At 38.3% G+C, this 15,508-nt stretch overlaps 1 protein-coding gene and 1 long non-coding RNA gene across 2 annotated transcripts; one reads left to right on the top strand and one right to left on the bottom strand.

The window, feature by feature from the left end:
• The first annotated feature begins 1,173 nt into the window (after positions 1–1,173).
• On the top strand, positions 1,174–9,295 carry LOC137960462 (uncharacterized). The gene is made up of 3 exons (XR_011114165.1): positions 1,174–2,723; positions 3,158–3,258; positions 9,022–9,295. It is a non-coding gene; the product is annotated as an uncharacterized lncRNA (long non-coding RNA).
• Positions 9,296–9,737: 442 nt separating this feature from the next.
• Positions 9,738–14,617, bottom strand: LOC137959162 (pyruvate dehydrogenase (acetyl-transferring) kinase, mitochondrial). Its single transcript, XM_068806496.1, has 6 exons — positions 14,208–14,617; positions 11,986–12,244; positions 11,657–11,837; positions 11,414–11,561; positions 10,452–10,668; positions 9,738–10,314 (listed from the first exon to the last, which is right to left on the bottom strand). The coding sequence occupies exons 1-6, from the start codon at positions 14,454–14,456 to the stop codon at positions 10,256–10,258; spliced, it is 1,113 nt and encodes a 370-aa protein (XP_068662597.1). The 5' UTR covers positions 14,457–14,617; the 3' UTR covers positions 9,738–10,255.
• Between the last annotated feature and the right edge of the window lie 891 nt (positions 14,618–15,508).

The following is a 15,508-nucleotide window of genomic DNA, read 5'->3' as shown; positions in this document are numbered from 1 at the left end:
AGAAGAACTCATATTTTAGTTCATCTTCTCTTTCTTTTCCAAATTCTTTTCCTTTCCTCATAGTCTCTCTCACATACACTGCCTCAGGGTTTTCTAGCTGCAAGGAGATGATGGGGCAACTTCTCCAATGAGATACTCCTTTGATGCTGGTTCTTCACAATTGCCATTGTTGACTTGCTCTTTCAGAGATTCTACTGTTCTTTCCATGAAAATCTCACAATATCCAGAGTATCTCAGAAATTGATGTTTCATATATCTCTCCAGGTGCTAGATCTCCTAAAAGATCCCTGTTGGAGAAATTTAGTCCTGCTCAATTTATCTCAACCTTCTTACAAATTCAGAGAGAATCTCTCCGATGTAAGTTAAACAAAGAGCCCAGCCTAGTTGAAGTTCTTTTAGAAAATCAAAATAATCCAGAATGGGCACTCAAATATTATCGGAGGGTCATGAAGGTGGTGGGTTTTGTATCTGGTGTTGAAGCCTTATGCACCCTGCTGCACATTCTAGTGCATTATAGAAACTTTGTTGTTGCTCAGGAGCTTATTAAACAATCAATTTCAAATAAATATGGTTCAAAAGGAAGTTTTCTTCTCAGTCATCTGATCTGCTGAAAGAAATGTCAATCAGATACTTGTGTGTACAGTTATGCGTTAAATAGATACTTACATGTGTGATGGATTAATGATGCATTGGATTGTTGTATACAATGGTCAAGAGTGGTATTTATCCAAGAATTGTTTCCGTAAATCTTCTCTTAACAGCCATAGTGAGGTCAAATTGCCTAGTGAAGACCAAGCAGTTGTATTGTGATATGCGTGTGAGAGGCATCGAGAGTGACTTTGTTACTCTAGGTATAATGATGCATGCTTACCTGAAGGAAGGCAAGCCCATAGAGGCTGAAGGTTATTTTGAGCAAATGAAAGCATGTGGAGTTAAACTTGATTCTGTTGTGTATAATATTGTAATACGGGCAGCCTGTATGAGACTAGATTCAATAAAGGCATGTAAATTGTTGAAATAAATGAAAATTTGGGCTTTGATCCAAGTGTAGTTACTTACTAAAATGTTATTGGGGTTTGTGTTGAACAGGGTTGTATGGAAGAGGCTCTAAATTTGAGGAATGAGATGCGGAATACATGGCTATCCACTTAATGTGGTGGTTGCGACAAATCTTGCAAAGGGGCAAAATTAGATAATGCTTTGGACCTGATTTCTGACATGTTTAAGAATGGATTGGAACCGAAGAACTTGTCGTACTCTGTCCTTATTGAAGGTTGCTATAGGAGAGGAAATTTGGAAAAAGTATATGAGCTTTATACTCAAATGAGGCAGATGGGGTTGTCTCCAGACGTCTTTAATATCAACCCTTTAATTAGAGGATTCTTGAGATATAAAAGGTGGTTGGAGGCCTCCAAGTTGTTTAATGAGGCAGTGAGCTCTGGGTTGCCAATATTTTTACATATAATAATCTCGTATATATGCTTTGCAATGAGGGTAGGGTGAGAGAAGCTTGTGATTTATGGGATAAGATGTTGAATAATGGTGCGGAACCAACTGTAGTCTCCTATAACAGTTTGAGACTTGGTTACTGTTAACCGGGGAGCATGGAAATTGCAAAAATGTGTTTCTAGGAATGTTTGAAAAGGGCATTAAGCCGAATGTTATCACATACACCATCTTTATAGATGGGCATTTCAAGAAAGGCAAGATTGAACAAGCATTTGAAATGTACAACCAGATGGTTGCTCTGGACTTTCTCCAAGTGATTTTACTTTCAATATAGTCATAAATGGATTTTGCAAAGCTGGGCTAACGTCAGATGCAACTATATTTTGAAGAAGTTTGTGAATGAGGGTTTTACTCCCACGTGTATGACTAATTGCATTATTCGTGGTTTATGGCAGAAGGGAACAGGAGATTGGCGTGGGACCCTTATAACCAAATGTGTCGAAGTGGGATTTCCCAAATATTGTTACCTATACTTGTCTGATTGATGGATGTTGCAAAAATAACAATCTAGTTCTTGCTTTGAAGGTGCAGGACAAGATGGAAAGCAAGGGTCTTGCATTAGATGTTGCTGCATACAATGCTTTTATTGATGGATGTTCGAAGAATGGAAATATAGAAAGTGCACTTGAGCTTCTCAGGGAACTTCGTGAAGTACATTTGGCTCGCACTGCTGCTGTCTACAACAGCCTGATTTGGGGTTATTGCAATCTAAATAATATGAAGGCAGAGTTTTACTTGCATAAGGAAACCTTGTGATTTAGCTACTTATACTACATTAATTGATATTTCACTGAAAATTGGCGATGTCATCCTTGCTTTGGAGAAGTATGCAGAAATATTGACGAATGGATTATGACTGATATTATTACTTATAGTGTTCTTTGCAATAAGGGACAAATCAACGATGCAAGGAAAATATTCGATGAAATGGGTGGAAGAAATGTACTTCCTGATGTTTTGATTTATAACTCTTTGATTACTGGTACTTCAGAGGAGGAAATGCAGACGAGGCTTTCCAATTGCATTATGAGGCTTGAACCTTGTGCTGAGACATACGATATTCTAGTAAATGGAGGATGTGAAGGCAATGTCTCCGTGCCTGATACTTAGTCTACCCATCACACATCAAAGTACAAATATGACTTGTAATTCCATCCAATTGGGTTTAGGTCTGATCGATGCCTGCAGTAGTCAAGCTGCTAGGGTGTTTCAAGGTATTCTTTACCTTATTCCTATTTGTTGCATCTTGTAGTTGAGATGCTATATTTGGCTATCTTTGGCTCTTTTAGTACTCTTTCCAGAAACCATAGAAATCTATTTCTTGGTGTAAGGCAATTTCCAGTGGGTTCTAGTTCCCTTCTCTTTAAGTCTATCTCCATCTTCCTATTGCCACGAGCATCATTTGCCTAGTTCATATGGTTGGTATTGATTTACCTTGGTCACCTTTTCCCGAAAGCAAATTTACCAATCTATTGAACTATTCTCTCTCTCTCTCTCTCTCTCTCTCTCTCTCTCTCTATTTCACTTATCTTGAATATTGAACACCATTTTTCTCTTGACTTGTCCTGAAAAGTTAAGTAGCCTTTCACAGAAGAGTCTAATTACTTTTTTTTTTTAATTGACTAATGATTCTCAGGTTTCTCTGCAGTCCTTTTCCCCCAAGGTACTAGAAACTGTGATTAATCAATCAGAAGCATATTGTTGATAAGCTACCACAGCTTCCTTCACTTTCTGGGTCTCAATTGCAAGGTGAGACTATATTAGTTTTAGGGTTTTTTTAATGATTTGATAACCTCAATTGAGTTCTAGGATCTATTTTCATTGGAGAGGCAAGTATTTTAACTGCTCATGTATGGCGAATTTATGAAAGAAAACATTGGTATGGTGATTCTCAATAAGTTGAATGACCTGTGTTTCACTGTAATGTAAAAAAATTTATTTGAAAATTAGTGGAACTTTTTCATGGTTCAAATTATAATATTGTTCTATTATCCTATTGTTGATAAGCTACCACAGCCTCCTTCACTTCCTGGGTCTCGATTGCAAGGTGAGACTATATTAGTTTTAGGATTTTTTAATGGTTTGATAACCTCAATTGAGTTATAGGATCTATGTAGAGATAGTGTTCTCAAACGAATGTTTTCATTGGAGAGGCAAATATTTTAACAGCTCATATATGGCGAATTTACGAAAGAAAACATTGGTATGGTGATTGTCAATAAGTTGAATGACCTGTATTTCACTAGAATGTAAAAAAATTTATTTGAAAATTAGTCGAACTTTTTCATGGTTCAAATTATAATATTGTTCTATTATCTTATTTCAGTGTACTCTGAAGTTCAGGATCTTCTTTTTTGCTTATAATGAATCTGTCTGAGCATCTTGTTTCTCTTGAGCTCTCTGAAAATACAGTGGCTTTTTTGGAGTTCTTCAAAATCAAGATATTCCATGTGCTAGTATTGTATTTATGGTTTCATTTGGGTGTTCTCTCTCTCTTTCTCTCCCCCTTTAATTCCTTGCACCTATTAGCTGCTAATATGTATAAAATTTATTTCTGATTGATTCTGAAATGGAACAGTGTTATTGTTATCGTATATTTGTATTTATGAAAGGGCATTATTGTAATTTTATGTATCTTATAACTTAAACTTCTATATCTATGTATCGGGAAGAAATAAGAGGGGATCGAAACACAGAAAACGATCTCTTGATAAATCTTGGTTCGGAGAAATCAATTGACATGGTATCAGAGTTGTGGGAGATCATTGGCGCCAGAGGTATTCTTCGACGTTTTCGGTGCTCTCAGAGGTGAGTTATCTTCCTCCCAATTTCTCAGTTCGTCGGATCTAGGTTCTCGGTTTTGATTTGGTTTCGGTGGACTCTCACGGAGTCCTTTGCGTCGCGAGTTAATCGTCGGGGAGGGTTTTGCGGTGTTCGATGGGAACATCCAGCACTCATCTGGTTCTCATGATGTCATTGGCTTCGTTTTTGGTGTTCGACGGGAACATCCAGCAGTAGTCGAATTTGTCTATCTATAGCGCTTGTGGTCTCTCTCTCCGTCACCGTACCTTGCGACAGCGAAAACTTCTGACAGTAGTCGACGAAGCTGTCTGGCCGTGGGAAGGGAGGAGAAAGCGTCACAGAAAGGTCCTCCGAGATAACATCCAGCAGTGATAGGGGGTTCCGCATGGTGTTCATTTGCTGCTGCTCGTGATTTTTGGGTTGTGTCTGTAGATACAAAACACCAGCCAAGTGTGTGTACGTAAAGAGGGCAAAGAAAGGAAATACAATAGGGTGTTTCTTTTCTGCAATTTGTGGGTTTTTGTCCAGAGAGGTGTCATCTAGATTTTATCATATCATCTGATAGGTTAGACTAGTTCCCTATCTGTTTCACGGGTAAAAGTTACACTGCCTGGGAGTTTCAGTTTCGTTTATTCGTTATGGGAAAAGAGTTATGGGGTCATATAGATGGGAGTGATCCCGCACCTTGAGAGGCCGAGGTTTTGTCCAAGTGGACAGTTAAGGATGTTAGGGTCATGATCTGGATCCTTGGCTCCGTTGAGCCTCACTTTGTTCTCAATCTGAGGCCTTATAGAAATGCGGCTGACATGTGGAGTTACCACGCCAAGGTTTACCATCCATCAAGACAACACGGCATGGCATTTTCAATTGGAGTATGAGATGGCTAATTTCACACAAGGAAGCCTCTCCATTGAAGAATATTTTTCTGGTTTTCAAAACCTTTGGGCTGACTATGCAGACATTGTTTATTCTAATGTTTCCATTGCAGCTCTCTCTGCTGTGCAAGCAGTGCATGAAACCAGCAAGAGAGATCAATTCTTGATGAAACTCTGTTCCGATTTTGAAATTGCACGGTCTAATATGATGAATCATCATCTTGTACCATCTCTAGATGCTTGTTTCAGTGAACTTCTTCGTGAGGAGCAGCGTATAGTAACTTAGGCTGGCATGGAACATCAGGCTACTGTTAGTGCCCCTGTTACTGTGGCTTATGCAGCACATGGGAGGAATTAAGGAAGAGACATGCGTGTTGTTCAGTGTTTTAGTTGTAAAGCTTTTGGTCATATTGCTCGGGATTGCCCTAGCACAGGGGAAGTTCTACAACTACTACAAGAAACAGGGTCATATCATCTCTGCCTGCCCCATTCGACCTGAAAGGAAGCAGGGTACTGCTTATCATGCCTCCGTTGGTGACACTAGTTCTACTGCATTGCCTATTGCCTCGCCGGTTGTTCCTATTCCTGCTGCACCTACAACCTCAACAAACCCTAACATACTCACTCCTGAGATGGTACAACAGATGATCATTTTTGCTTCTCTACTTTTGGGCTCTTAGATAATCATAAAGTTTCTTCTAAGTCATGGTATTTTGACTCCGGAGCTTCTAACCATATGACCAATACTGTTGTTTCTCTTTCCAATGTCAGAAATTATGATGGAAATCAGAAAATTAACACCGCTGATGCCAATTCTTTGCCTATCTTGTTGTTGGTGATCTTTCCTCTTGCTTAACTGATGTTTTTGTGTCTCTTGACCTCTCCACAAATCTTATTTTTGTTGGTCAATTGGTCGATAATAATTGTAATGTTCATTTATCTCGATCTGGTTGTGTTGTGTAGGATCAAGTGTCAGGGACGATGATCGCGAAGGGGCCTAAAGTGGAACGACTTTTTCCTCTTTTATGTTTTTCCTTCCACCATTAGTCTTAGTTTTCCTTTCCTTTCCTTTGCATGTAATGTTGTTGGTTATGGACTTAAGATGTGGCATAAACGTCTAGGCCACTCAAACTCTGATGTACTTCAAAAATTATTTAATTCTGGTGTATTGGGACAAAAAGCATGTTCTTCTCTTGATCTTTCTTTTGAATGTCCATCATGCAAACTTGGCAAAAGTAAAATTCTATCTTTTCCTCATCATGCATCTCATGCCTTACAGTGTTTCGATATTATTCATACCCATGTTTGGGGGATTACACCTGTTGTTTCTCATGCGCATTACAAGTACTTTGTCACCTTTATTGATGATTGTAGTCGGTGTACTTGGGTTTACTTTCTACGGACTAAGGCCAAAGTTTTTTTAGTATTTAAACGTTTTCTGGCACTTCTAGAGACTCAATTCTCTGCCAGCATCAAAGTCTTGCTTTGATTTTGGCGGTGAATACATGTCTAATGAGTTTTAGGAGTTTTTTCAAAGCAAAGGGATCGTCTCTCAGCGCTCTTGTCCTTCAACACCGCAACAAAATGGTGTTGCTGAGCGAAAAAATCGTCACCTTCTTGATGTGGTTAGAACCCTTTTACTTGAATCATCTGCTCCTTCTCATTTTTTGTGTGGAGCACTTTCTACTTCGGTTCATTTGATCAATCGCTTACCTTCTCCTACATTACATCATGCTTCTCCCTTCTTTAAGTTGTTTGGCCATTCTCCTTCATATTCTGATCTGCGGACATTTGGTTGTGTTTGTTTTGTGCATCCCCCTACTCATGAACGACATAAACTTACAACCCAATCAGTTAAGTGTGCTTTTCTTGGTTATGCTATACCTCAAAAGGGTTATGTTTGTTATGATTCAAATGCTCGTCGTATACGTGTTTCTCTGAATGTGGTTTTCTTTGAAAATCAATATTTATTTTCATCTCATGTTGAACTGCCATCTGCATCTTTATCTCTTCTGCCTAGCTTTGATGATTCTCCGACAATTGTGGAAAGGTTCAAACCTGGTTTTGTGTATGGAAGACATAGTAGACATGAGTCTAGTTCCACTTCCTCTGTGCCCCCTCGCGATCTTGTCCTGGCGCCTGATCCTACTCCTGCTCCAACTTCCACCACTCTTCGCCGGTCTACTCGCTCTTCTCGGCCTCCTCATTGGTATGGTTTCTCCTCCACTATCTCTCCTGTGGCTACTTTATCCTCTATTTCCATTTCCACTTGTTACAAACAGGTCATGGCACATGAGTGTTGGCAGAATACAAATGCAAAGAGAACTTCGAGCACTTGAGGAGAATCACACTTGGGATATTATTCCTTGCCCTCCTACAATTAAGCCTCTTGGGAGTAAATGGGTTTTCTCTGTAAAACTTCGCTCTGATGGCTCTTTGGATCGGTACAAAGCTTATCTAGTAGCTCTTGGCAACAAACAAGAATATGGGATTGATTATGAGGATACATTTGCTCTTGTTGCCAAGATGACCACAGTTCGTACTATCTTAACTATTGTTGTTTCCCAGTCATGGTAACTGCATCAGATGGATGTGAAGAACACCTTTCTTCACGGTGATCTTCACGAAGAGATCTACATGAAACTTCCATGTGGTATGACTACTTCTCCTCATGATGTCTGTAAGCTACGACTTTCTCTATATGGACTCAAGCAAGCTCCCCAGGCATGGTTTGAAAAGTTTCGCAGTACGCTTCTTACCTTCTAAATTACACAGTCAGTATGATTCTTCTCTCTTCTTCCACAAGTCGGCATCGGGTATAGTCCTTATCTTGGTTTATGTGAATGATATTATTATTACTGGAATTGACTATGGTTTGATTACTAAGGTTCAGCAGCTGTTGCATGCCACTTTCCATATGAAAGATCTTGGCCAGCTCACATACTTCTTAGGCTTGGAAGTCCATCATTGGGAAGAAATCAGAGGGGATCGAAACACATAAAATCGATCTCTTGATAAATCTTGGTTCGGAGAAATCAATTGACAGTTATGTATTTGGTGCTTCTAGTTGGAGCTGGCATGCTTGTTCGATGGTTACCCGGTTGCCTATATTTGTCCTTAGCAGGAATAAGATACTTTTACTACAACTATTGGATGCTTATCTCCTCTTATACTACCAAATTGGTTTTTTTTTTTTATGGAAGTCTATAGTTCTTCACTCCCCCCCCCCTCGCCCCCCTTTAATAATGTTAGCTTTGATTTGTAGTTCCATTAATTATTCATGTAGTAGTTTAGACTGCCATAGCTTGGATACCCAAATTTCTAAATTGCCATTGCTATTATGTTTTTATTTATTATTGCTATCATTACCCTCGTCTTCCCCTTTGTTTTTTCTCTTCATACCATTAACTTGATGATCTTAACAAATATTTGTGAACAAAGTTGCATGTAAATAATATATGGAAGCATTAATGAAGCAGGATAGTGATCTATGAAGAAAATCATGTGGTTGTTTTCAATGCTTGCATTCTAATTGGAGTTTTATCATGATTGGTTTCTTCTATATTCTTTGAAGTGAGTAGTGTTTTGTGTCTTATGCATCAGTATCCACGTAGTAGCTTTTTAGTTAAATTTTTTTTATTGTTTTATTTGCTTCTCTTCCTTGAGTTTCTTACGTTCACAAAATAAAGGACCTTATTAATAGGGGTATTTTAAGTTTGGATGGTCGCTCCTCTTCTCTTCTTCTCTGCACTTCTTCCTTACAGCCTAAATCAAGTTTATATATTTTTGAGGAATATGACAACCTCTCTTTCATCGTTTTGTTAATCTCCAACAGCCAAGTTGAAGCCTCCGAATGAAACCCGACATAAACTACATTGCAGGAGGATTGGGGGAAAACTGGAGGCAGAGAATAAGAGAGCTGGTTTATATCAAAGGTTAACAAACCCTTCTACATGGTTGCAGAAGAGCAGCATATGTGATTTGCATCTCCCTCTTTGTGATTTTTACCTTCTCTTAGTGATGAGAGGCATATATAACAATGTTGGGCTATATAATCTTATACTGCATACTCTTTATTTTGTTAAAAAGTCTTATTAAATTGGGTTTTATTGGCAATGAGCAAATGGCCCTCTGACCCGACCATGTTAGGTTTTTACCCTTCATGGCAGTTTTTAAACATTTAGGTCTGTTTGGAATCCCTAAAAAAGAAAAGAAAATAAGAATTTGACTAATATTATTTTCAAAAATAATTAGTGAAAATAAGATAATAATCAAGTTTTCCTTTTTACTAACTATTTTTAAGAATAATAATGTCAAATTCTTATTTTCTTTTCCTTGGGTTCCAAATAGCTTGTTAGTGAATAACTGCCATGGAATTTGATTCACCAAACCTCACTACTGCGAAAATCTCCTTATTTTTAGTTTTTTTGACGAATTAAATCCATGAGGATGATGTCAAGTTCAATGGAGAGTGGTCATTGCAAATAATTAAAAGATATTCTACGGGTAAAAGCCCCATGAAAGCCTGAAAAGGATTGAGATCTGCTGACATGAAAAAAACAAAAGTGCCTCTGAAACAGACCAATTCACTCATTCATGTCGAGTTCTGTTTAGAGAGTTCTACTTTTTTTTGGTTTCAGCATATCCCAGTGAAATGTACTCAGCATCATCAATAAGAGAGAATGGCCATAGGAATAAGATCTATGCATTTCAGCAAAGGGTGAATTTCATTTTGTACAAGTTACTTCAGATCCTAAAAGATCTAAAGTTAGTTCTTCCTCCTGCACCCCAGGCTCCCATTTCTCCCTTGCCATGAGTGTAACTCCTGCTCTTTTCTTCACACAATTTCTGGTCACAAGACTGATGAAAACTCACATATAAGAGTCTTATTGGACGTCAGCTTCCTGAAATTCGCTTGGCAGAGGTAAGTGACACCCCCAAACAATGAACAACAAATGCTTAATCATTCTCCGTTATAAGAAGAGGCCCGGTAAAGTGTACAACTACTGATAAGTACTTCCTTAATTGTTTATTCCTCTAACACCAAGTGTACCATGAAACATCAACAATCATGGCAAAGGCTCTTCCGAGTCCCCCAGTCGACACAGATGAAGATATGCATCAGTTCCTGCCCACAAACATAAGTTAACATTCACGTAAGAAGAGAAAAAAAAACGGTGCAAGATCTCGAGTAAGAGCAAATTTTGGCAAATTTGAAGATAGCATTCTTTTTAATTAAATGTTTATGCACATAAGCATCTTTACCATATCCTTCCATTGAAATAATCTGCAAATCTCCTCCAAAATATCGAGCATATAGTCGGCTTATAGGGAGGCCATATCCATATCCAGCCATAATGACCCCTTCACTTGCTCCTTCAACATCTTCACAATCACTGAGTGGGTTCTTTGCAGTGCTATAAAGGTAAGTGAATATCCTAGGCAGACCACTTCTTGGAATACCGCCCCCTTCATCTGAGATCTGAACCCAACAAATATACCAAATAATTAGGCACAGAAGTTGGAGAAAGCCTTTGATTTTGAAATCTCAACCAATGTTTTCGGATAACTTGATAAAGTAACTGATAGACGCTTTTAGAAAATGCTTAGTAGCAGGTTGTCAATTGTCCACTTTAAAAAGAAACAGCTAACAGCTCATTTTCACTACAACATGAGTGCAGAACATCAAACAAAAGCCAGTCATCAACCAGTCATAGTTAAGTCAATTTTGATGGGGACACCTCTCGTGTGCCACCGATTACACGAGTCTACACTCAGTGACACCGGACTACGACAAGACCCACCACATTGTGGTTGGGGAGTGAGGCGTTTAGGAGAGATTAGTCTTTATTTTATTTATTTATTTTTTGAATTGTTGTTAGAAGTAATTATTTTGTTTGTTCAGGGGCATTTTGGTCTTTAGGGACGTTTTTACTATCAGGGGTATTTTGGTCATTTTGAAATGACTTAGGGTTTTGGGTCGTTATTTAAATTCGTTATGTGTGTAACAGAGGAGGATGGAATGAATCGAAATTTTTCTTTCTCCCCGCTGTTTTCTTCTTCCTCTCTTCCTCTCTTCTTCTTCTTCTTCTTCTCCTTCCTCTATTTTCTCATTCTCTTTCACTGCAACAATACATGATGCTTGTCCTGCGTCAAATTCCATTTATCCACCAACATCATGGTATAGATCAAGAAGTATTATATGGAAAACAGAGGTTGCCCATTACCTTTATAGTGACATCTTCAATTCCATCAGCAACTATGATTCTAATAGGAGGTGGATATTTGTCAGAATCTACAAATCGTTCTTGCACAGCCCGAAGGGAATTTTTTACTAGCTCAAACACCATAAGATGCAAGTGTGAAGGCACATATCTGAAATGAGCACCAAACAAAGTGAATAAACAATATCAGCTGTAGTGAAATATGCAAATCAACATGCATAGTTTAGTTGGGTTGGAAAAGCATACGGAAAGGTGAAATTGGGATCTCCATATATTTCAACTTCAGGGGCACTTCCATATTCCTTTAGACAAATGGATCGAGCATCCTGACAGGCACCATCTGCTACTATCATGGGAGACATTTTGCAATGAATCTGACCCACAACGCCAGGCCGAGGATCAGGATCATGCAACGCAACATGCTGCCCTGATTCCAAACAAGAAAAAGAAGTTGTAACTTTTCTAGCTAAATGTTTAAAACAGGCAGAAACAAACTATATGTCAAAATGCTGAAAATAAATTCAAGATAAGATGCAAAATAGACAAGAAAAAGAGGACTGAAACAAGATAGAAACCTATGAGCATGCGTATCCCAATTCTTGACATGTAAAAACGATCAAGAAATTGGTGAATCTCTTCCAGATCTAGAGGAACACGCTTTGGGTTCAACTCTTTCTTCAGCTGCTGAACACCCAAAGCCATTGCAGGAACCACATTATTGTGCCGCACTTTGATCATCTTAATCATTTGGGTGAAAGCCAACTCATCAATTGAATCCTTGATGTCTGGAAAGGACCTTAAATCACGAAAAGAATCCAAATACCAATCACGAACCTGAAAAATGAAACAAGGTCCAGGACAAATCAGCATCAACAGAACTTATGAAGAAATTTTTTGTGTAATTGAAGGTTTCCTTCGTTCCTTATTGATGAAAAGAATGACTATTACAGAGAACAAGGTCTGAACTGCAAAAATGGAGACAATAATATTATAGAATACCAAAGAAGGTACATATTACCAAAATTTTAGCTCTATTATACTAATTTATATAATGTCTTTTAGACTTGTCAAAAAAATTGAGCAAGAATCACTTGTAAAGTGCACAGTAAATTACGAAGAATCAAATGCCCAACAAATCACACTTAAAAAATCAAAATAACACTGCTAGAACATAAATAATCATGCTTGAACAAGCATTAGTTTTGGATCAAAATACATACGCTACATGTAGGAACTCTGCTATGTCCAAGAAAAGAATCAACAAAAGAAGTAATATCCCCCACACCGTTTCCAAGACAGAAAATACATCACAGCGATCAGGTTATAACAAGGCGGAATACTTAAGGACCAAAAAGCTTCATGCAGGATGGACAAAGAAAACAACAACGGCTATATATATATATATACTATGCTGTAAATCATGTTTGAACAGGCATTATTTTTGGATTAACATACATAGTCTACACCATAGGAAATCTGCCATGTCCAAAAAAAGTATCACCAAGAGAAGCAATATCAGACCACCCACATAGTTTCCAAGAAAAAGAAAATACATAAGAGTGATCAAGTTCATAACAAGGTGGAGTACTTAAGGAACCAAAAAGCGTTATGCAGGATCAACCCAAAAAACAACAACGGCTACATATATATAGTATGAACAGCGTACTCCAAAAAATCGATTGAGAAAATCCGAGTCAAAGAACAGTGCACAAGCAAGCCTACATAAAGAGTACTCAGAAATGCACTCAAGATAAAAGATATACTGAAACCAAAAGTTAGAGGGAAAATGAAATGAAAAGTACTGCAAAGAGTCAAAAATTTCATATGTGTCAACGACAATGCTTAAGCAACCAATTACCACTTAATACAAGGCTGGGGCAAAGAAACGCAAAACCGAAGTATGGAAGGAGTGCATTATAATCAAGAAAAAGCATAAGGTGAGCCAGTTAATTCAGCAGACAAACATAAAACGCAAGAAGAAGCCAACAAAGTGGCTTCCATATAAGATGGAGCAATATACATTAATGAGCAGAAGCCACATTCGATGAGGAAACAAAAAAAGAAGAAAAAGAAGAAGAAAAGAGGAAAAGAGAAACCAAAAAGTTTCGCGCGTCGGGACCTTATCCCAAGACGCAAAATCATCAGATAACAAAATTCCAAGACTCAATTAAGAAACACCATAGAAGTAACTTGAATTCGGAAGCATATGGAAGACTGAACAAAGAAAAGTGGAAAATGCTCATACAATACCTTCACAAAAGACCTGTTAGCGAGAAACCCATCTCTTCGAACTTACAAAACTCGACTCCTTCAATAACAATAAATGTTGAAACCATTGCGCTAAAAGGCTCGAACCTTTTAGGAAAGCATCCCCACGGATCTTATACAAGGACTGGCCCAGTCGATACAAACAAATATTCCAACACTCCCCCGCATGGGGAAAACCCGTGGACAAATTCACCGGAAAAACCTAGGACAAAATTCGGTGGGAGCGGGACTCGGGACCAACCTGCTTTGATACCATGTTGAAACCATTGCGCTAAAAGGCTCGAACCTTTTAGGAAAGCATCCCCACAGATCTTATACAAGGACTGGCCCGTCAATACAAACAAATATTCCAACAATAAACAAAAACATACTCAACAACCAAAAACAAGCTCAAGAATCATCAAAACACAGTAAAAAAGATCGCCTCCGCAGAACAAAAAAATACCACAAACAAAGACTACAAAAGCAAAATCCACCTCAAATTCTTTAATAACCCAAGATAAACTCAAGAGAACCTAAAAGAAAAAACCTTCAAAACAGCAGGTTTCTCCGACAGCCCATAAGGCAAGCTCTCCAGCTCAATAGCCCTCCTCGCAATACGAATTGGAAGCTCCTTATGCAAAAACTGGGCGGAGATTAACAAGTTCCTCTCGGTGGGTATGGAGCCGAATTCCATCATATGCTTCAAACTCACCCCCGTCTGCTTCATTCCACCCCATTTCTGGACTTCATCTATCAAAGCCTTTGAGAAGGACTCGGAAACCTTCTTGACCGCCATCGTTGCCCCTCCTCGCTCGCATCAATTGCAGCACAACAATAACAAGCAGTGCTCGAGACAGACGAGAGAGTACAGCGGTATTTCGTATGACAAATTATGGATTGAAAGAGCCTAAATACGAAAGCGAGATGACAAGTGAAGGGAAACGACGTCGAGTGCAGAAGCTTGGAACGGCAAAGACGTTAGCCATGATTAATATTTTAAGCTTATCTCATGTCGATGACGGGGAACGGCGACGATTCTGCCACGTGTATAAACTATGTGGACCCCACGGTATCAGGAATAATAGTATAGGCCCACTTTGAAAGCTTTGGTGCTCTCCGTTTGCCATTTGTTTGCCTTTTTGGAACGGAAGCCGGAAAATTAAAATTAATAAAAATAATAATTTATAATAGCATTTATTTTGTAAAAAATAATAATTAAATAATATTACAATAATATTTAATTTTTTGTTCACAATTTTTCATTTTTCTAATTAAAAATTATATTATTCAATTTTATCATATGATTATGATCCAATAAAGAAATAATTTTTAATTTTTAATTATTTTCTGAATTTTAAAATATCTTTAAAATTTTCCATTTTTTGAACTTAGTGAGTTAAATTATTTTGATTATTTTAGTAAATCCCGTTTGAAACTTTAAAGAAGTTCTGATAGAATAAGAAATGTGAATAAAATAGAAAAAAAGTGGGCCCCTCCCCTTCACTTATCACTTTGAGAAAAAGCGTCCCGTGACTCAAATGGTCCGTTTCAGGTTAATAAATGAAGCCGTGACATGAGATCGTGTGGTGTAGGATTGTGCCTTGTTGGTATCTTCGACTGATCCGCGCCACTCGTTTCTCTATTTCATATAGTGGGCCCCATTGTGGGTCCCATCCCCCGTGAGTCGCGAGTCGCGACCACTTATTCGGTCCCCGCTCATCGCATCGCTAACCAGTGGGCAGTGTCCATTGAAAGATACCGACTCCACTTATTGAAGGCAATCAGGATATGTATTTTCAACGTGAAGCAATATTCGCACGAGCGCTAGTGCTCCTTGTGATTGGTTCC

The sequence above is a fragment of the Aristolochia californica genome, unplaced genomic scaffold, assembly GCF_029961685.1.
Source record: "Aristolochia californica isolate CCGP_79_NKW_82.1479 unplaced genomic scaffold, dmAriCali1.0.hap1 SCAF_3, whole genome shotgun sequence".
Taxonomy (NCBI): domain Eukaryota; kingdom Viridiplantae; phylum Streptophyta; class Magnoliopsida; order Piperales; family Aristolochiaceae; genus Aristolochia; species Aristolochia californica.
Note: the sequence above shows the minus strand (reverse complement) of the source record. Positions and strands in the feature narration are given on the sequence as shown.